The sequence below is a fragment of the Neomonachus schauinslandi genome, chromosome 13, assembly GCF_002201575.2.
Source record: "Neomonachus schauinslandi chromosome 13, ASM220157v2, whole genome shotgun sequence".
Lineage (NCBI taxonomy): Eukaryota > Metazoa > Chordata > Mammalia > Carnivora > Phocidae > Neomonachus > Neomonachus schauinslandi.
Window position 1 is genome coordinate 11,886,629 of NC_058415.1, and position 22,341 is coordinate 11,908,969.

General features: G+C 41.0%; 1 protein-coding gene across 1 annotated transcript in view; it reads left to right on the forward strand.

The window, feature by feature from the left end:
* Nucleotides 1–22,341, forward strand: part of TJP2 (tight junction protein 2) — a 121,613-nt gene that overhangs the window by 93,821 nt on the left and 5,451 nt on the right. The window contains 14 exon segments of the mRNA XM_021694355.1: nt 496–649; nt 1,945–2,053; nt 2,154–2,287; nt 3,823–3,889; nt 4,679–4,829; nt 9,370–9,478; nt 11,481–11,581; nt 11,583–11,692; nt 12,432–12,619; nt 13,066–13,161; nt 13,753–13,832; nt 14,213–14,423; nt 19,868–19,968; nt 21,203–21,415. Of these exon segments, the coding sequence (XP_021550030.1) occupies nt 496–649; nt 1,945–2,053; nt 2,154–2,287; nt 3,823–3,889; nt 4,679–4,829; nt 9,370–9,478; nt 11,481–11,581; nt 11,583–11,692; nt 12,432–12,619; nt 13,066–13,161; nt 13,753–13,832; nt 14,213–14,423; nt 19,868–19,968; nt 21,203–21,415 (1,824 nt within the window).

The following is a 22,341-nucleotide window of genomic DNA, read 5'->3' on the forward strand; positions in this document are numbered from 1 at the left end:
AGGGTGAGATTTTTATCACAGAAACCAGACATGGAGATTTGTAATAGTGTAATTTCAGTTTAAAAAAGAAAAACTCAATGAATACCTTCTTCTTCCCTGTTTAAAGTTTAAGCTCCTATTCCCTAACTAAGGAAAGATGAGGGGGAGAGTTGGTAGTATACGAATGCTGAATGTTTAATAGTTTTATAAACCTCTCTAGTCAGGAAACATGTTCCAGTAGTAAACCAAACCATCGTCTTGAGCTTGGAAGTTAAATAAATTAGCAGAGTAACTTAAGTATACCACAGCTCTCTCATGCCTGTTATTTGGGATCCAGCGTGCAGGGTTATATTTAATTTGAAGGATAATTCATTTTTATTTAGTCAGTCATCCTAAAGCCCATATCTAAGTAGTTGAGCAAAAGCCTTTACACTTTTAGAAGGGGAAAATACAAACTTTCTGTTTCACTGTGAGTAGTTGTATTGCGTGTAACATGACCGTTACTCATGAACACAGATAAATGGAACTGTAACTGAGAACATGTCTTTAACGGACGCTCGAAAACTGATAGAAAAGTCAAGAGGAAAACTCCAGCTAGTGGTGTTGAGAGACAGCAAGCAAACGCTCATCAACATCCCATCATTAGATGACAGCGACTCAGAAATAGAAGGTAAAGAAGGGGGAGGCTTTGAGCTTAGCTGGAAGCAAGGAAGGCTGTTGCTTTTGCATTCTCCACGCAGTTTAGCATAGCCATCTAGCTGGAAGCTAAATTTCCAACAAAAGCTTCTCTTTTAAACTTTAATTCCAGTAAGTGGTGGTTATTTTCTTGTTAAAGTGTCTGTTGAAATTAGCTTTCCAGTATGACATTTGGGTACACTCATGAACTCCTCAGTGGACTCTGATTGAGGCCACTGAAAACAAAACTTATTAGAAAAAATGTATGTATGAGTGGTTCAAAGACCTAACCACATCCATTTGTAAATTGCTCATTCTTGAACTTTCTTGTAGATTTTTAAAAAGTTCATATGAATATTTCCAACAAAGAGAGGGTCATGGAAGATAGCTAAAATAGGTAGACACTATCGTAAAGAATCAATCAGAATGGCGGAATACTGTGGTATTCATTGATAAGCAATCTGTATCACCTCTTCTGTCTTAGGAAGCAATATTCATTTCTTGAATATGAATTATACATGGAGCAACATTTTAACCATGTATAAATTACCAATAAAAGTAAGTAGGCGTGAAAAAAAAAATAGGCATGATACTTCCTAACTAATTACCTAGTACTGCCTTCGTGCAGAAGAATTTAGAAAATATTAAGTTCTCAAGTTTGAAGACAGACGTGTTGATTTTTTAAAGAATTACTTTATAAAATCTTAAGACTTAGTTTAGCTCCCATTATATTAAAAGTCTAATCATTTGGTTACTGCTACGAGTGCAGTGCAGGAAAACAGAGCATGAGAAATAATCCCAACATGCTGGGTGCTTATAGGTTACTTCCTTGCTATTCCAAGTGTGGAGCTCAGCCCGCCAGCTGCATGAACATCCAGGAGCTTGCTGGAATCACAGAATTGCAGGCCCTGCCCCAGAACATCTACATTCTAATAAGATCCCAGGTGATTCATATGCACATTAAAGTTTGAGAAGCACTGTTCTGTGTGGTTAAAAATGAGTGTATACGTATATGATCCAGTAATTGAATTTTGATTCCTCAGTAGCAGCTTTGAAAGAAAGTGTAACGAAAGAGGAACATAAAATTCTGAATTTGGCTTCCTCTTGATTCATTAAAGCCTTTCCCTTTAGAGGCTCAGATTTTCTTCAAGGGAAGACTGTTAGACTAATAGCACAGTTACTGCCTGCCTCTTTTCCATTTCCCATGTTGCCTTACCCAGAGAATAGTATCATTTCTGGTACGGGTCTTAAATATTTTAATAAGAAGTCTTTTCTTATTTTTGAAACCAGATATCTCAGAAATAGAGTCAAACCGATCATTTTCTCCAGAGGAGAGACGGCAGCAGTATTCCGATTATGACTATCATTCCTCAAATGAAAAGCTGAAGGAAAGGCCAAAGTAAGATGATGTATACTTCCCCTCACACGTGACACCGTGAGCATATACACATACATATTTGCAGTGATGTTAGGAGACATTAATGTGATGTGTGCTTAAGTTCAAGAGAGGACATGCAGAACAGATGGTCCAGAATGGGCGCCACACCCACCCCCTTCAAGTCCACGGGGGATATTGCAGCTGCGGTTGGCACAGAGAACAGCAAGGAACCCAGATGCCAAGAGGAACCACCAGGTGAGGGTCCTTTTAAATGTGTTCAAAAGTGTGCTCTTGGTAATTCCAGAGGGTGGCCAGAAGGAGAGAGAAATTTTAAAAAATCATTCTTATACATGGAAGAGAACTCCAGTCTCTTTTAATACTGAAAAAACATAAAGAATAACAGCCCTTTCCATATGCCAACAGATTGATCCCATTTTGTTATATTTGATTAGTTATGGTCCTTGTGTCATCCCTGATCCCAACCCAAACTGCTCTGCTCGTAACATTTCTGACAGCAAATGTGTGGGTTTCTCCCCTACTCAGCTACCAATTCTCAAATTCTCCAGACACCAACTGGTTGTCTTTTCTGTTCAGTTCTGGCACTCTACCCAGGATTAGTGCAGACCCTGCAGGTGAAGGATGCTTCCAGTAAGAACTCCAGTAAGTTGCTTCCACTTCAGACACCACTCCCAGTTCCCAGGTGCCACCTATACTTCTGTCCAGCCAGCTCTGAACAAAGGGATCCCACAACCCCCTCCTCAACCCCCTCCTCACTCAGGTTTGATAATTTGCTAGGTTGGCTCACAGAACTCAGGAAAGCCCTTTACTTACTATTACCAGTTCTTATAAAGGCTACAACTGAAGAACAGCCAAATGGAAGCAAGGTACAGGGCAAGGGGCACAGAGCTGCCATGTCTGAGAGGACATCTCCAGGCATGCCACACTTCCCAGTATCTCGATGAGTTCACCAATCCTGAAGCACTCCAAACTCCATAGTTTATGGATTTTATGGAGTCTCTGTCATGTTTGTGATCAATGATTACCTCAGTCTCCAACCCCTGTCCCCTCCCAGATGGTGGGGAGGTAGGCTGAAAGTTTCAAGCTTCTAATCATGGCTTGCTCTTTCTGGTGACCAGCCCCCATCCAAGGCTATCTAGGAGTTATCTCTTTGGATCAGGAGATGCTCTACGACCCAGGAAGTTCCAAGGGATATAGCAGTTCTGTGTCAGGAATTGAAGACAGCAGAGAGCTGAAGATGCTCCTGGCACCCCTACCACTCCTGAAATTACAGGGATTTTAGGAGCTGTGTATCAGGAACTGGGGGCAGAGACCAAATATATCTATTTCTAATCCTGTCACAGTCACATTTTCTCTTAATTGATTAGTTGAAGTCCTTTTGTCTCCTGCTTCTGATCTCCACCCCATCCCCCAGCCCTGCCCCCATCACCCTAAAATTACCATCATGATTTTACATGCTTAAATATTTGTTGATGGAAAAGACAAATTTATGTGTTTTTTAAGTTATAAAAATACTCTCTTCTTTTGCATGTGATTGTGCACCTTGCATTTTGGAAGTTTCATTTGTTACCCTGCTCATTTTGAGAAACCATTGGCACCTGCTAATGCCTCAACATTAAATTTCACTTTAAAGACTTATTTTTGTTGTTTGATGTGATGGCTTATATGTAACATAAGGTACAGACTTCAATTTTGTGGATTTTATGATCTTTGTAGAGACAGACTCACTCCTGTTAATCCAGGTTGGTAATGATACATTTTTTTATCCACAGCTCCTCAACCAAAAGCAGCCCCAAGAACTTTTCTTCATCCTAGTCCTGAAGATGAAGCAATATATGGGTATGTATTTCAGTTTCACTCTCTTCCTTTCTCCTTCCTCACAACTCAGTCTCGTTAACTGAAATCCAGAAGAATGGTGTTTTTTAACTACAGATGATGATTTTGCATATAATTAGCCACCTTTAACCTACCCCTATTGCTGGTGTTTACAAGAAAGAAATAACCTGTGGGAACGTAAAATGTGGAATTGGGGGAACTTTGTGATGTTAACTTTGAATGCTTGTCTACTTAATCTGGCTACTTTTCCAGAATGTGATTCTGAGTATTTGAGTTCACCAGATCAGTAACTCCCATATAGGTGAAGTACGGCTTTACCACAGGGCCTCTGTAGGGGCTGCAGTATCCTGATGATCCTAGTGTGTGGAGGGAGGGGAGAAATGACCCAGTGCTGTGCTCGGGATAATGAGAACCCCTGGTTCAGTGGTGGTCAAGAGCAGCAGCTCCTGGAGTAGGATCTGGTCTTGCTGAACCAAGGCTGTGGTGGTGGCAGGCTTTCCTTTGGAAGAATCCTGAACTGGGAGTCAGATGGCCCAACCCTGCCTTCTGTTTGCTTTCTGATCTTGAATGAGTTTATTTAAGCATCTGTATTTCTCCTTACTAACCAGTTAAGTGGGCCTACTGATATTCATCTCACAGTCCCCAAAAAGATAAAGAGCTAAAAAGGAGAGCTTTTTAACATGTGAATCTCTCTACAGCTAGAAGAAATTAAATCCTTCACTGCTAATGTTGGTTCCCTCTTTACAAAGAAAAATCTCCCTTCTTTCTTTTCTAAAACTGAACTCATTGTAGTCCCAACACCAAAATGGTGAGGTTTAAGAAGGGAGACAGCGTGGGCCTCCGGCTGGCTGGTGGCAATGACGTTGGGATATTTGTGGCTGGCATTCAAGAGGGTACCTCGGCAGAACAAGAAGGCCTTCAAGAAGGGGACCAGATTCTGAAGGTAGGAAAGACCATCCCTGTTTCTAGACATTACTGGGAAGGAGTGGGGTTTTCTGGGGTCTTATGAAAGGGAAGAGGAAGTAGTCTAGCTTGTGAAAATAGACCAGTTGCAGGTTTGTTGATGCCATGTGCAAGGTCCGTTTCCCTCAAATGGGCCCTGTCTGCTCAGTCCTGGAACCCAAAACTCATCCCTGTGTCTGTTGGAATTTATAGTGCTCAAGACCCTTGCAAAGATTTTTATTAGTTGGCTTAACAAAAAAAAATTGAGATTCTAACTTAAGGCCTGGGGGGAAGCTCTCTCAAAAGGTCTTGCTAATGTTTGGTTTTTGTTGATTCCTTGTCTCGTTGTCACTCTTAAGGCCATGTGCTGTACTTGAACAGAGGTGGCTATTGCCTTAGGTCTCTAGCCTTGAATCCTGCCCCAGCCTCTCATTAGTTCTGTGACCCTTGTTCAACCCTGAGACTCAGGTTTCTGTATCTGTTCAATGGGGATGAGAATACCTACCTTGTAGGGGCCCTGGGAAGATTAGAATGGATAACATTCACAAGGCATTTAGCAAAGTTTCTGGCACAAAATAGGAAGGACAATGTCTTTTCTTCTCACCATTGGAAAGTAACAAGTTGCTGCCACTCAGTATGTTGTTTACATCTAAAATTGACCAGGAACAGTTAATCAGTTAATCAAATATTAAGGTTACTGTATGTATGTTTATATGAGAAATACATACTCTAAGTATGTATGTTTATATAATCTATTGGTTTTGAAAAACAAACAGGGGCGCCTGGGTGGCTCAGTCAGTTGAGTGTCTGCCTTTGGCTCAGGTCATGATCTCAGGGTCCTGGGATTGAGCCCCTGCGTCAGGCTCCCTACTCAGCACGGAGCCTGCTTCTCCCTCTCCCTCAGCCCCTCCACCCTCCTTGTGCTCTCTCTCTCTTTTGCTCTGTCTCAAATAACATCTTAACCATAAATAACTCAGCTTTGACATTTCATGAGCTACATTGTCCATTGACTTCTGAATAAACGTTCAGAATGTCAAGTATCTTGTGATTATATAAAAATATAGACAGTTCCTAGGGAACCGTCTTTACTGGAATTTCTGCTTCTGTAAACTTGCATTTCTTACGAGTTATTAGGGGGTCTGGTAGAAGCATCTCAGTTCAAAGGAGAGGGGAGAAAAAAAGTTGCACAATTCCCAAGGAAGCAGGCAACAGAGCACAAAAATAGGTGGTCCTCTTCCTTCTTGGCTCTTGGCCTCATGGCAGTTCAGATTTCATTTCTGGAGCAGATGAAGGGCAAAACTTGATCATGAGCTTTGCTGAAGCTTTCCAGTGATATTCTAGACCCTCTGGCTCTGGTCAGGGCCTTGAAGACTAAATATATCTGAGTGAACCTCGTGGTACCACATGATCCTAGGAAATACCATTTACCAAGTGCTACTGATAAGAATCCCATCAGAGTGCCAGCTCATACCAATTTACTCTTGAGCTGATGCCAAAGAAGAAAAAGCATTATTTTCTAACTAGTGTGGGGCCATAGGAAGTCAGGAATTTGGAAGCCTTTGCTCATGAAGGTTCAAGGATAAAATATTTTTGTATCCTGGGGGAAGAGAGATTTTCTGAATTTCCATGAAAAAAATAGTGACTTCACCTCTGGGCTTGACAGACTTCTCCGTAAGTTGTTAAAGATGGGGAGAGTCATTTCCATGGGTAAAAGTCACGGTATGCAACATTTATACTTACGAATGTGTCTTGTTTCCTGTTAGTACCCTGGTGAAAGATAAGGAAAAAAATATGGGAACTGGCGCCCCCCCCCCCCCCCCCCTAAAGTCAGACAAAAGATAGCTGGTTCTTGGGCGTAAATAAATTTTCTGTTAAAGGAGCCCTCAGTTCTACAAAGGGTCTAAAAAGATTGAGTTTGCCTACTGGGGCAGAGAAGCTGCTCTACAGTCAAAAGCTGTAGCTGATACCGAATCCTTTTCAGGATCACAGAAGACATGGCTAGCCCCTGTAGACTACTAAATAGATAATGAAAGAGGGTATTTTCTTGGAGAGGACTGTACAACCTAACCTTCCAGTATCAAAGTGCTGTCCTGGCCTTTTTTAAAATTTTTATTTATTTGACAGAGAGAGAGCAGGGGGAGTGGGAGAGGGAGAAGCAGGCCTCCCACGGAGCAGGGAGCCCGATGGGAGGCTCGATCCCAGGACCCCGGGACCACGACCTGAGCCGAAGGCAGACGCCTAATGACTGAGCCACCCAGGCGCCCCTGTCCTGGCCTTTTTAACTGTAATTTGTTTCGATGTTCCTTTTCATGGCCAAATTGAATATATGTGATGAAGTCTGCACATTTACTAATAACTTTTTTCTGCTGAGGTTTTTTTTTTTTTTTAAAGATTTTATTTATTTGACAGAGAGAGACACAGCGAGAAAGGGAACACAAGCAGGGGGAGTGGGAGAGGGAGAAGCAGGCTTCCCACCGAGCAGGGAGCCCGATGTGGGGCTCGATCCCAGGACCCTAGGATCATGACCTGGGCCGAAGGCAGACGCTTAACGACTGAGCCACCCAGGTGCCCCTTGCTGAGGGTTTTTAAGTGCAGCTCTTCCCTCTGTAAAGGTGGCAGACTGACAAATGGAGCGAACGCAGTAGTGTGCTGTGGCAGGATGTATGCCTTACCAGTAGCAGAAGTCTGTGTGTTTTCATGCTTGGCTTGACTGTCTCTTTGCTTATAATTTATCTGGTATGGTTCTTACTTCTCTTTCAGAAACTTTTATGGGATGGAAAAGAGAAAGAAACTCCTAAGTTTTTAAGTAGCTACCACATGTGACTTAATTTTGACCACTGTATTTTTGGCTTGATGGAGGGTCTATCCCACATGGCCATAGGATGGACAAAGGGACCCTCAAGGTCTTCCCTTAAGCCCTATGGCCTTGTCGTCTTTAAATAAAAGCACATACAGTGCATATGAAAACATGTGGCCATACACACAGATTCAGGTCTACATAGATAAATTGCACAAGAAAGGATTAGATCTAAGTGTGATGATCCCTAACTGGGGGATAGAGAGATGGGAATGAGATCTCTTAAATGCTCAATATTGTTTCAAAGGAAAAGTTAATGAGCTTGCTTTAACAAATTACTTCATTTCAAAAGCACCAAGTGTCAACCTAATGCCTATTTTTACTTAATCACAAATTCCAACCTTAAGTTAGGCTCAGTTACTGACTTTTTTCAGTGATAAAGGATTCTATAGTCCTCAATGATTGAAAAAAATATTTCATAGGAATTTATCTTTTTACTTCTTTATTATTAAAATATTAGGGACTTTAAAAATAATTTTTATACTTAACTATTTGTAATTATGTTTTAAAATGGTTTTAAAGGTACGTACTGAACAAAGATTCCAAAATGTCTTTTTCTTTGTGCCACATTTCAGTTTTACTTGCTTTCTAACATCTTTCAAAAGCTATTTACTGTGTCCTCTCTGGTCAGTGGGGGATAAATGTTGTGGTTCCTTGCCAGAAATAAGTGTGTGCCAGAAGCTTAAATATATAAGCCTATGTATTAGGCTAATGCTCTTCAATTTCATATTAAAAACCTTTTAGGTGAGAGAAGCTATAGGAGAAAGGTAGAATTGGATTTTTATTTTCAGGCTTTTCTTTGAATCAATTTAAAGTGTTAATACCTTAAGCTGGGCCAGCATATCTGTTTGCCATAAGACTCCACCACTCCCGGGCGCCTGGGTGGCTCAGTCGGTTAAGCGGCTGCCTTCGGCTCAGGTCATGATCCCAGGGTCGTGGGATCGAGTCCCGCATCGGGCTCCCTGCTCAGCGGAGAGCCTGCTTCTCCCTCTCCCTCTGCCTACTTGTGTTCTCTCTCTATCTCTCTGTCAAATAAATAAATAAAATCTTTAAAAAAAAAAAAAAAAAAAGACTCCACCACTCCCTATAGCATTATAGTTATGTTTCATAATTGTATATTACCTCCCTGACCACCTCTGTGGGAAACTCAAGAAGAGACAGACACACAAGCATAGCAAGAAATTTTAATATGATTCAGTGACAAATCCTTGATGGAATGGCATATTTCTAAGGGACGGTTAGCAGTGTGGGGAGACAGGAAGGTGTGGTGATGTGCACACAGCCCAGGCCCATAGCAGGTACTGGGAGGGCTTGTGTTGGAACACTAAAGACTTTTTTTACATCTGGGTTTTGCTTTGGGTGGGCCCTGATAAAAGCAAAATCTTAGGTGGCATCTTTTTTTTTTTTTTTTTTTTTTAAAGTTGTAATTTTATTTATTTATTTGACAGAGAGAGACACAGCGAGAGAGGGAACACAAGCAGGGGGAGTGGGAGAAGGAGAAGCAGGCTTCCCGCCGAGCAGGGAGCCCGATGTGGGGCTCGATCCCAGGACCCTGGGATCATGACCTGAGCTGAAGGCAGATGCCTAATGACTGAGCCACCCAGGCGCCCCGAAGGTGGCATCTTTTTAAAAATAACTTATTTTTCGTTGTTTTTGTTGTCTTATTGTTTGACCTTCCTGTCAGGTGAACACACAGGATTTCAGAGGGCTGGTTCGGGAAGATGCTGTTCTCTACCTGCTCGAAATCCCCAAAGGTGAAATGGTGACAATTTTAGCTCAGAGCCGAGCTGATGGTGAGCAAATCTGGTCATTATTTTAATTTGGGGAGTGGGGGAAGGATGAGAGAGCTATCTTGGGACCAGAATAGTCTTGGTATTAAAAATTTGAAGTTTATCTTCACACTCAATTTCTGGGTCACAGGTATGTGGAGAAAATTTGGGTACCACTTAGTGTTCTATAGAAATGTTTTCTGTGCACCGAAATAATTTTACCAGTTGTGTCAGTTTGGAATAAAACTGCTTTTCTGAACAGTGATCTATCCTTAACTATTGTCTGGAGTTTACTGACTTTTCCATATGAAAGATGCAAAGGGCCACGTCTTTGGGTCAGCTTCCACATTAACGCTTATCAGTCTGACAAATTGCTACACCCTTGCAGGCCTCATTGTTCTCATCTGTAAAATGGGGGTTGATAGCATCTTCCCAGTCGGCTTCAGAGGTTGATTGGGAAGTGTATTCGGGTTCTCTAGAGAAACAGAATCCATAGGGGTGTGTGTATATGTAGATAGAGGTTTATTATAAGGAACTATCTCACATGATTATGGAGGCTGGCAACTCCCAAGGCCTGCAGGGTGAGTTGGCAGGTTGGAGACCCAGGAGAGCCAATGATTTGGTTCCAGTCCAAGTCTGGAGGCCTGACAACTGGAAGAGCTGATAGTGTAGTCACAGTCTGAAGGCTGGCAAGCTCACAATCCAGGAAGACCTGATGTTTCCATTTGAGTCTGAAGGCAGGAAGAAAGCTGATGTCCTAGTTCATAAAGCAGGAAGAGTTCATTTTTTTCTTACTTGGAGAAGGGTTCACCTTTCTGTTTTATTCAGGCCTTCAACTGATTGACAAGGCCCACCACACAAGGGAGCACAATCTGTTTTTTTTTTTTTTATTATGTTATGGTAGTCACCATACATCACATCATTAGTTTTTGATGTAGTGTTCCATGATTCATTGTTTGCGTATAACACCCAGTGCTCCATGCAGTACGTGCCCTCTTTAATACCCACCACCAGGCTAACCCATCCCCCCACCCCCTCCCCTCTAGAACCCTCAGTTTGTTTTTCAGAGTCCATCATCTCTCATGGTTTGTCTCCCCCTCTGATTCCCCCCCCTTCATTTTTCCCTTCCTACTTTTTTTTTTTTTAAACATATAATGTATTATTTGTTTCAGAGGTACAGGTCTGTGATTCATCAGTCTTACACAATTCACAGTGCTCACCATAGCACATACCCTCCCCAGTGTCCATCACCCAGCCACCCCATCCCTCCCACCCCCCACCACTCCAGCAACCCTCAGTTGTTTCCTGAGATTAAGAGTCTCTTATGGTTTGTCTCCGTCTCGGGTTTTGTCTTGTTTCATTTTTCCCTCCCTTCCCCTATGATCCTCTGTCTTGTTTCTCAAATTCCTCATATCAGGGAGATCATATGATACTTGTCTTTCTCTGATTGACTTATTTCGCTTAGCATAATATCCTCTAGTTCCAACCATGTTGTTGTAAATGGCAAGATTTTGGGTTTGTTTGATGGCTGCATTATGTTCCATTGTATATATATACCACATCTTCTTTATCCATTCATTTGTTGATGGACATGTTGACTCTTCCCACAGTTTGGCTATTGTGGACATTGCTGCTATAAACATTGGGGTGCACGTACCCCTTCGGTTCACTACATTTGTATCTTTGGGGTAAATACCCAGTAGGAGCACAATCTGTTTTACTCAGTCTACCAATTTAAATGTTAATCTCATTCCATAATACCCTCAGTTACACACACAGAATGTTTGACCAAATATCTGGGCACCCTGTGGCCCAGTCAAGTTGACACACAAAATTAACCATCACAGCAACTAATGAAATCTAACTTCTTCCTGTTTGAGTCCTGATTCCCATACGGCCTGTCCACTGAGTTTACTAAATGAAGAGAAGTAAAAAGGGTGATAGAAATAGAAGAAGCTGGTAACTCTTCAAGAAAAGACCTCTGGCTAAGCAGACTGCAACATACAGGAATGCTTTTGTTTTTCAGTGTATAGAGACATCCTGGCTTGTGGCAGAGGGGATTCATTTTTTATAAGAAGCCACTTTGAATGTGAGAAGGAAACCCCACAGAGCCTGGCCTTCACTAGGGGGGGAGGTCTTCCGAGTCGTAGATACACTGTACGATGGCAAGCTGGGCCACTGGCTGGCTGTGAGGATTGGAAACGAATTGGAGAAAGGCTTAATCCCCAACAAAAGCAGGTATCTGAGATCATATACTCCCATACACCTCTCTTAAGCTTTCCCCCCATAAATCAATTACAGTCCCTTTCCTGCTCAGAGAGGAAGCCCCACATGACTTCATCATTTGTCTTTGTGTCCTCTCCCATCACCTACTTCTGGTTCATGAGAAGTGGCCTGGGACTGTGAGATAGCCACCAACTGGTTTGCTGTATTTAGTTAGCATCATGTCGTTGGTTGTTACCCCTGGCTGGTGTTTAAACAGTTTGCTATGGAGTGTCTGCTACCTCGCACAGCATACCTCGCACGGCATGCAAACAGGTGCCAGAGTGGCTGGAGTGCATCGACACAGCTCTCAGAGACGAGTTGCGCTTGACCACTGTCTGGCCCCCAGCCTTGGGAGAGGCTTATGCGCCCCAGTTAACTCTTGTTGGTTGGCTGACTGGGGAAAGTAAGAAAGATAATTGTACTTTGGCAGGCATTTTGGTTATGTTTACTGTATACCAGCCTACCAGAATGAGCCAAGTTTATTGTGTTACTAAGCTATTTCTGGTAGATGTTATGGGCACCCAGCCTTTCTCTGCTTCCACTGGGTAAAGAAAGTTCCCACATTTCCCACTCTGTGAAACTTTTTCCAATCTCAAGCTGCATCTTCTGTAATCCAAGTTCATAAACAACATTGACTGGTTTTGGTTAATTTTAACTTCATTTGTGCATTTTCTGGCTTTAGAGATTTACTATCTGTGGTTTCTTCTCTCAGAGCTGAACAAATGGCCAGCGTTCAGAATGCCCAGAGAGACAATGCTGGGGACAGAGCAGATTTCTGGAGAATGCGTGGCCAGAGATCTGGTGTGAAGAAAAACTTAAGGAAGAGTCGGGAAGATCTAACAGCTGTTGTGTCAGTTAGCACCAAGTTCCCGGCTTATGAGAGGGTTTTGCTGCGAGAAGGTAAGAAAGCCAAGTGGGGCCAGGAAATGATCTGACTGGGCTCTGAGCCTGTTTTTCTTCATTTTCAGACTGTAATAGTCAGGTTCAAACTTACCATACTACTTAAACCAAAGCCAGGCTAGAGTGTTATCATATTCATACATGAAATAAGACTTTCAAAAAAGTGAGCTGTGTAGATTCCTACATGGTGGTGTATTTCCACGTCTTCAGTAATTGTTTTTAATACTACCATTCAGAAATTTATATATATTACCAATAGCAAAGTTATTTTTGGTCCTGGGGAGAGGAGTGAGGCATATTCTTCAGAAAAGAGCGGGGCTGAATTGGGGGAGGGAGAGCACAATTTCTTCATTTAGATATGTTATCACTAGCCTGTAAAATACTTTTGCTTCTTATCTTAGTAGCTGAGGAAATGTGTTTCCATGGCCTTTCTTGTCTCATTTCAGCTGGTTTCAAGAGACCTGTGGTCTTATTTGGCCCTATAGCAGATATAGCACTGGAAAAGTTGGCAAATGAGTTACCGGACCTGTTCCAAACTGCTAGTAAGTCTGTTGATGATTTTTTTCTCTCCCAATTTTTATTTTGAAAAATATCTAATACACAGGATAAATGAAAAGAATAATGAATGCCCACATATCCTACACATGGAGTCACTGTCACCGATCAAAAAGTTTGCCTTATACATCCCCTACCATAGACACTTACACAATTTAAAAAATTTCTTTTGAACCGTTTGAAATTAAGTTGCAGACATTATAACATTTTTTACCCATGTGAATCTCCTCAGCACAAGGACATCTCCTGTACAACCACACTACATCATCACAGCCAGGAAATTTAACAATGATATAGTAATGCTTAGTATATAGTCTGTTTATGTCTTTCTGGAATCCTCCTGTTTTCTACCTCATTTTCTATCTTGCTGTCTTGCAGAGTCCAAGCCCCTGTCTCACCTGTCAGACTGCCTCCTTCCTCATGATTAGATTTCACTTAAAGAGGTGGTGTGGGCCCTTTTCATGGTCTCTTCAGGGCGGCTCCTGATATCAGATGTTCCATCATTGCTGATGCTGGGTTGGAATCTTTGGTCCTGATTTCTAAAAAAAATTACTTAGCTCTTTGTTTTGCTTTTGCAGAAACAGAACCAAAAGATGCAGGATCCGAGAAATCCAGTGGGGTGGTGCGGTTAAATACTGTGCGGCAAATTATCGAACAGGTGAGGAAGCTCATCCAAAGGCCATGTTGTCAGAAAGAACTGGATCACAGTTTGCCGCAGTCTTTTTGGAACAGGATCTGTATTTTAATAATCATTAAATGTTAATGATAAAAAAATGAATATAAACGTAAGCTGTTGCATTGTGTGGAAACCAGTCGATGTTCAGTGGCAGTGATATACTGGTTTTTTTCAGAGTTCTCAACATTATACCAAATAACCTGTTAATTCGTTTACTCAGAAGTGGGCATAATGTGGAGGAAATTGTTTTCTGCTTTTTGGTTTAAACTGACAAGTTTTACCTGATGTATCCTTAAGACAAACTCTTTGCTGCTCTGTGACTTTACATACTCATTTACATAACTTTTCCCCATTTCTAACAGGATAAGCATGCACTATTGGATGTGACTCCTAAAGCTGTGGACCTGTTGAATTATACTCAGTGGTTCCCGATTGTGATTTTTTTCAACCCAGACTCTAGACAAGGTGTCAAAACCTTGAGACAGAGGTTGAATCCAACGTCCAACAAAAGTTCTCGGAAGTTATATGATCAAGCCAACAAGCTTAAAAAAACTTGTGCACATCTTTTTACAGGTGAGTGAAATTTAAAATGTTGTCTCTTTGCTCCACAGTGGGAAATAGAGAATTGAAGAATGGAAGAAATAAGAAAATAATCTGAAGAAGAGTAATCTGAAATCCTATTCATGACTCTTTGAAAAGAAACTAATCCTATAAAATGATAACTAGACTCATGGCATTTATATATTTAATTTAGATTGAAAATGATCGTAAAGATCCATGACATGCAAAAATTGGTCATTTTGATGGGTTCAAATTTTTGTGTGGGACTGCAGGCCAGTGATTGAACCCAACGCACCATCTAACACGCACATCTCTAGATTCTATCACTGTTCTCCATTTACCATGCATGTGTGCACTAACAGAGTGGTAGGAACTTGGTTTCATTATTTAAAATGGTCCCCAAAATAGAAACTTGAACACTCTGTGTATTAGATGATATTGAGGATTTATTACTCTCATTTTTAGGATAATAAATGATACTGTGATTATGTTTAAAAATAAAGAGTCTTTATCTTCTAGAAATGTATACTAAGTAAAATATTTATGGATGACCTAATATGATGCCTAGCATTTGCTTAAATTATCTTTGGTGAGGAGAGTGGGTGGGGATATAGACAAGACTGGCCAAGAGTTGACAGTTGTGGAAGCTGGGTAATGTAGACAAGGAAGTTCATGTTCTCTCTACTTTGTATATGGTTAAAATTTCACATAATAGAACTTTTTTCAGTTCCTGAAATTAAGACCCATTGCTGCTATTCCTTATAGAAGTAAAATAATCTAAGAATGTAGCATGCTTAGTAACTGAATATATGCAAGACCTATATATGTGCCTAGTTCTGTGAATGTGGTATAAATCAGGGTTTAAAAGGGTTATGTCAAGTTTTTGGTCAAGCAGTTTTGTGGGAGCAGCATGAAGGGCTGTATGGATAGAACATCCTTAGGATAACGACAGCCTTTCGAGTTCAATGCTGCGCTCCCTCTACTTAGGTCATTTCTAGCGGATCTGACACTGGGGAGAGAGGGAGGGGGCGGGTGGCGAGTAGATGAATGTATGTCCACATTGGACTCTTGTTTTATTGTCACTGGCTTCTCTTGTTAAAGAGATGCACTATTTACCACTGTGGTGAAATGCTGAAACTGACAGGTAATTAAGCCAAATGTACAGGAGAGAGTGGTCTATAATAAAACTGGGTTTTTGTGAATGTAGAGTCTTAAGAGCTTGTGTTTTTGAAACATTCATACCTAATGTTTCCTCTGTTGTTTTTACTTCTGCTACTACTTACGGTAATAATATTATTACTATTTTTATTACAGCAGTAGCTAACAGTGGTCAGCCTTTCATGTTTGCTTATTGGACCGTAAGAAAGGCCAGCAACTTCTGCAAGGTCACACGTCTAGTGTATGGCTGAGCTCAGATAACACTGTGGTGTCTCTGTGTGTCCACTTTTCTGTATTTTACAGCACAGATGTATTTTTTAATGCCAGAAAGGATCATAGAGTGTAATTCCTCCATTTAACAGATAATTCATCCACTTAACCAAGACCTGCAAGGTTGTGACTGATATTAAACCTATCCCCACTTCATCCCCTCCGCCTACCTTTGCTTAAGTCAACTGAATGACTAGGGGCTTGCCTTAGAGTTGGATTTGGGGTTTATGTGAGGATAGGAGATACCGGGAAGGGAAATAAACTTACGGCATTTTTTTTTTGACTTGAGTAGGAAGAATAGAACTGAGCTGATGAATACAGTAATTCAAAATCCAGGTTGCAGGTGGTCTCCCCAGGCTCAATATCCTATTTTTCCCTTGTTGCACAGTAATGAGAAGCTCTCGTTTCCCGCAGAGGAGTATTTAATTATGACAATATTAAAATGACTCCCCTTGCAAACTCAAGGTACTCCTCCGTTAAGTGGAGATGACAAGGGAAGCTTTATTCTGAGATCTGCCCCAGAGCGAGTTAATTATCATTGTAAGTTAAAATGTTAGGCTGCCCTTCCTTACAGAATGCTTTAGTGTGTGCTTGTCACAGTTATTTTTCCAAACATAAGGTTTGAATTACATGTTTTCTTGAAATTCCTAAAGTACTCAGTTCATGGTTTGAAGACCAATGAAATGGAACTGTGGACTGAGAAACCCAAGCAGGGCCACCATTTATGTGAAATTGTGGGATTTTTCAAGTACCACAGGATATTCTCACACTTTATCAGCTTCCCCAGGTTTCAGTAATGTGAAATTTTTACAGGTCAGTCCTGGGACTCTAAGTCCTAAACAGAGGCTACTGATTATTATTAGTGATATTAAACCTATTTTATTATCTTTCAATATTACATGTTAAAAAAAAAATAGTTCCATGTCATTATAGTCTTTGAAAAGACTTGAGGGAAAAAGTGAAACTTGTACCAGCTGAAAAAACCCCAACTGCAGTAGCCAATTCTTGGTTTCCCAAGGGAATAGAGAAACTGGTAACCAGAGGAAGCAGATGGAAGGTGCTGTCCTCTGGCTGGGGCACCTTGGTTGATGGTTGCTCGTTTAGAGGGGGTACCTGCCACATGAATAGGTTTATTGAGATTTAATTTACATACCCTGTAATTTACCCATTTAAAGTGTACAGTTCAGTGGTTTTTAGTGTATTCAGAGCTGTACAGCCATCACCACAATCAATTTTAGGATGTTTTCATCATTCTAAAAAGAAAGCCAGTATCCTTCACAGTCATTCCACTTTCTCCCTACCCATCCAGCCATACATATCACCTTCTGCTGTTGCACTTGGCACTTCCCAACACCCTCCTTGGCTGGGGAGGGAATAATGACCATACTTATGCTGGGGCTGGAAATGGATGCTCTCAGAGTCCCAGGACTCCCAGCCAAGACAGAGGCTGAGTGCAGATTCTTTAGATAATTCACGGTCTGGAGTTTGAGAGATGCATTAGGCCTATCCAAGGGATTTAGGCCTAGTCCAGAGGTTGGGAGCAACAGGAATTAACTCATACATATAGCGTATAATAATGCTCACAAAGAATCTGAAAAACCTAATGAGCAAAAGCCAACAGTAAACCAAAGGTACTTGATGGCAAGGGAAGGCAATATCAAGTTGTGCCACCCACATCTTAAAAGTAGGTCAACTGCATGAATTGGATGGTACCAGCTTAGTCTGTGTTACCTTTATAGGGGGCTTAAGAAATTAGCTACTATGAGGGTTTGGTTTTTTTTTTTTTTTCCCCATATACTTGATTCAGTGTGAATTCAGTAAGGTCTTATGACTTTTTCATTGTATCAGGAGGCATGAACATATTTTCTTCATTTCATAAATGGCCCTTTTAACTTTAGGTTTTCCTCACGATAAATACAGATTATATTCATCTTAAATAACGCCAACATAAAGCTCAAAAAGCAGCTTAATGTATACATTTACTGCAAACCACTCATTTTGTTTCTGGGGTGTATAATCTCACTTCCATTTTTTTTTTTTTAAAGATTTTATTTATTTCACAGAGAGAGACACAGCGAGAGAGGGAACACAAGCAGGGGGAGCGGGAGAGGGAGAAGCAGGCTTCCCACTGAGCAGGGAGCCCGATGCGGGGCTTGATCCCAGGACCCTGGGATCATGACCTGAGCCGAAGGCAGACGCTTAACCGACTGAGCCACCCAGGCGCCCCTCTCACGTCCATATTTAAATACTATGGCATCATATTTTACCCAAGAGCACAATAATCTTTGCAAAGTGCAGGGGTGCCTGGGTGGCTCAGCTGTTAAGCATCTGCCTTCGGCTCAGGTCATGATTCCAGAGTCCTGGGATCGAGCCCCGCATCGGGCTCCCTGCTTAGCGGGAAGCCTGCTTCTCCCTCTCCCACGTCCTCTGCTTGTGTTCCTTCTCTCACTTTGTCTCTGTCAAATAAAATCTTTAAAAAAAATAAAATAAAAATCTTTGCAAAGCGCAGTGATCAGGATACAAAAGCCCAAGGAATCAAGGTTAATTTTCCTTGAGTTGTGCAATGTATCAGCTTATTCTAATGCTATAAATAACTGATATGAAGGAAATTCTAAGCTCATTCAGGACTTTCCACGGTCAGGGTTAGAACATTTTAAATGAAAGAATGGTACAGGTTATTCAGAAGAAAACTTGAAACATAATTGCTTAAAAATTGCTTTATGGTTCTTTTTTGGCTACACACACACACACACACACACACACACTCTCTCTCTCTCTCTCTTCAGGATAGATGGACCAGGGGGCCTAACTTTTACCAAGCCCCAGTTTTCTTTTGGGTGCTACACATAATGTGACACAGTTTTAAAAAATATCCTAATTTACCTGCAGTCTGATTATTTTAGGCCCGACTTAATTTATTATTCTGGAGCAATTTGCTTGACCATTTTATCCCTGTTAGGTCCATAAATTCATATTGCTGGAGAACGACTGCATATGTTTTACTTGGTTGGTATTTTGTGTTTGTTTTTATTTTTATTTTTATTATTTTTAAAGATTTTATTTATTTATTCATGAGAGGCAGAGGGAGAAGCAGGCTCCCCAAGGAGCAGGGATCCCGATGCAGGACTCGATCTCAGGACCCCGGGATCATGACCTGAGCCGAAGGCAGACACTTAACCATCTGAGCCACCCAGGCGCCCTTGTATTTGTTTTTAGATGGGCTGTGCTCTATGGTGGCTAAGGCCATAGGTTCTAAAAGCAAACTTCTGAGCTTGTATCTAGGTTTCTTCACTTGTTTGGTGTGAGGCCTTGGGCTAGATACTCTCAATACTGTGCCTCAATTGCTCTTCTGTAAAATGGGGACAGTAGTGATACCTACTTTTTAAGGTTTGGATAAACAAGAAATGAGCTCATCCATGTAAGGTATTTGGAAAAGTGCTTGGTTGATCCATAGTACTATTATATAAGGCATACTTTGTTCTGAATAGAAAATACATATTCTTTAAATACACACCTGTAGAGTTCGGTTAATCTGTATACATATTCTAAAATATTTAAGCCTATCAAAATTATATAACTTAAGTGTTACCTTTAGTATTTTTTTTTGAGATATCCAACAGTAAATTTGTGTATGCTTTTCTTATTTATAACATCCATGCCTATGTAACGATCTTAAAAATACAGTACTTTTAGGTTTTAGATGTGTTTTCTTTGCTCCTAAAAACACAATTGTTAAACATACCTTTTAAAGGTAGCTTTTCTGAAAAATAGACATTCTGAAAAGAAAGTAATTCATTTTTGGCTTTAGAACATTCATCTGTAATGTAATCTCCCAACAGCTAGGGCAGTAATGGTTTTAATTACATTCAACTAAAGGGATTTATTGTTCAAATATGTGTGTACTTTCTCTTGCATTTGCCAAAGTTTTAATTCAAATATGACAAAAATGAGTAAAATTATGTGAAGTAGCATTTTTAATAAACATTCCTCTGGAAATTGATGCAAACCTTTTGTTTACATTTCTATAGCCACTATCAATCTAAATTCAGCCAATGATAGCTGGTTTGGAAGCTTGAAGGACACAATTCAGCATCAGCAAGGAGAAGCAGTTTGGGTCTCTGAAGGAAAGGTATGTGGCATAGATACTCTGCTACGAGGTGAGAGTCCATGTTCTGAATCTTTTCTCAGGAGGGTAGTGAATGTAGTCAAACCATGCCCATTTGAAGTGATTCCAGCATATGTGCTAATCAAGTTTGAAATTTTACAAATTCTCTGAAAAAGTAATAAAATGAAGGGACTTTTCAAAGAAAAGTAGAATGTGATGTATGTGACCCTACATTCACTTCCCTTTTACTTTTAACGTAGTAACTAGTGTTGTATTCCAAGCACACTAATCAGAGCTTACAAGATCTTGTGCTGAGCTCCACAGCTTTCTTACTAAGGATATGGGAAAGTCAGCATGGAAGGGAGAGGTGAGGATAAGGGTCATGGAGAATACATTTAAAAATTAATAAAAAAAAAAAAGGAAAAGCTAGCAGAGTTGGAATCATTTGCTTAGAAGATTGGAGGAGAATGTGTCCTAGGAATTCAGAATTCGAGTAGGTTGGTAAGAGGGTGCTCGGAACCTTGTGTAGGCTTCTAAAATTGGCTAGCTTCTCATCCTTGCAGGTAGTTTACCCATAGTTCTACTGAAGGGAGGAAGCAAAGAGATTATACAATTTCTTGTGGTGCTAAGGCTTTGGTGCTAGTATTTTGTAGTCCAGCTGAATTGAACTAGTTTGTGAGAGGTCAGAGGAAGATTTTGTTGCGAAAATGACTCAATTAACCAATTAGATTGTTGAGTCCTAGTCTTGCCGTTTGGAAACTGCATATTTAGTCAAGGTGTCTAGCATCTTCTGAGTGCTTACAGCCTGCTGAGGTTCTGTGCTATAGCCTCCTTTGTGAGAACAGGTTGAACAGGACACAGCTTCCTTCCTCAAGGATTTGAGAATCTTGCGGAGGAATGGAGAGGTATGCAGCACCAGGCAGTGTATATTATTACAAGAGACAGTATTAGCAGAAAAAGCTTGAAAGGAGCTCAAAGTCTTGAAGAGAAGCACAACAATCTGAGGAAGCATGGCTCAGTATTGGGATACAGGATGGTAGTAAGGATAGATAGGGTGGTGGGTTCCTAGTTTGAATCCCTGCACAAAAAGTCAACATAGTAATCTCAAGCCAAGTGATTTAAGGAAAATAAAGCTGACTTCCCTTTCTAGGACATGTCAAAGTTTCAGTCACTTGGCTGTGCCCTTGGGAATTTTCTTGAGTCCCCACTCCCAGGAGCCATGTTGGCCCCACTGACCCTCCGAAACAAATTCCTCTAGATGGAAGGGATGGATGATGACCCTGAAGACCGCATGTCCTACTTAACTGCCATGGGCGCAGACTATCTGAGTTGCGACAGCCGCCTCATCAGTGACTTTGAAGACACCGACGGTGAAGGAGGCGCCTACACTGACAATGAGCTGGATGAGCCAGCTGAGGAGCCACTGGTGTCTTCCATCACCCGCTCCTCGGAGCCGGTGCAGCATGAGGAGGTGAGGCGAGGCAGGCCACAGGCTGTGAGGCCATGAGCAGGAAAAGGAGTTTCTGCTGTTTCACTTGAATTCTTCTGGACAGCTGTTTATTCAGGGTGCTGTGGAAGGTATTCCTTAGAGCTGGAACAGATGACTTTAGGGGGTTTCTGATGCTAAGTCAATGCCTGTACAATAGCATTTGTGGTTCATGGGAAAGCCAGACAGGAACGACGCGCTGGGCGAGGTTGAGTGATCAGCACTCATCACACTGATGTTCTCGAGCATGATGGATTCGCTAAACAGCTTTATGTGCCAGCTGTCAAATTACAAGTGGAACATTATTTTTAAATACAATTTTGTTGTATTTACTTGTAACCTTTGATTAGGTTTCTTTGTACTTTTAGGTATCCTTGCTTTTTCTTATCCATCCTACCTTTAACCTTTCTAATCTTGCCAAAACTCCTAAGTATTTCCCCATCAGTTTCCTTCTCTCTTGTACTTCAATTTTTTAATTGAGTTTCTGATCAGATATACATCTGATCATGCGTACTGTGCATCCACCAGTGAATAGACAACTTCTGTGATCCTAGAGATCGTGTCAACAGGCACTAAGGACCAATTAGTAGTTACACCTCAGAGAACATTGGGATAATGGAGATGAGGTTATCCATATATTTGAGTAGTTATTTTTGTGGACTTCTCTTTAGCAAGTCAGCTCATTTTGGTGAATGGTTTTACTCTTTATGAAATAGAAGTACCAAAAAATAAGTTGAATGGGGGATAAAACCCACCAAGGCCAAAAAAATTAGTACATACTGGTAGACAAGTTATAAAGAATAAATTAACTCGCTAATAGCTACAGGTAGATGAGCTTATGCTTAAAAATATTAACAGCTGTAAGTGATAAAAGAGATTTTAGACTTTAGGAGGACTTTGGGGGGGATTAT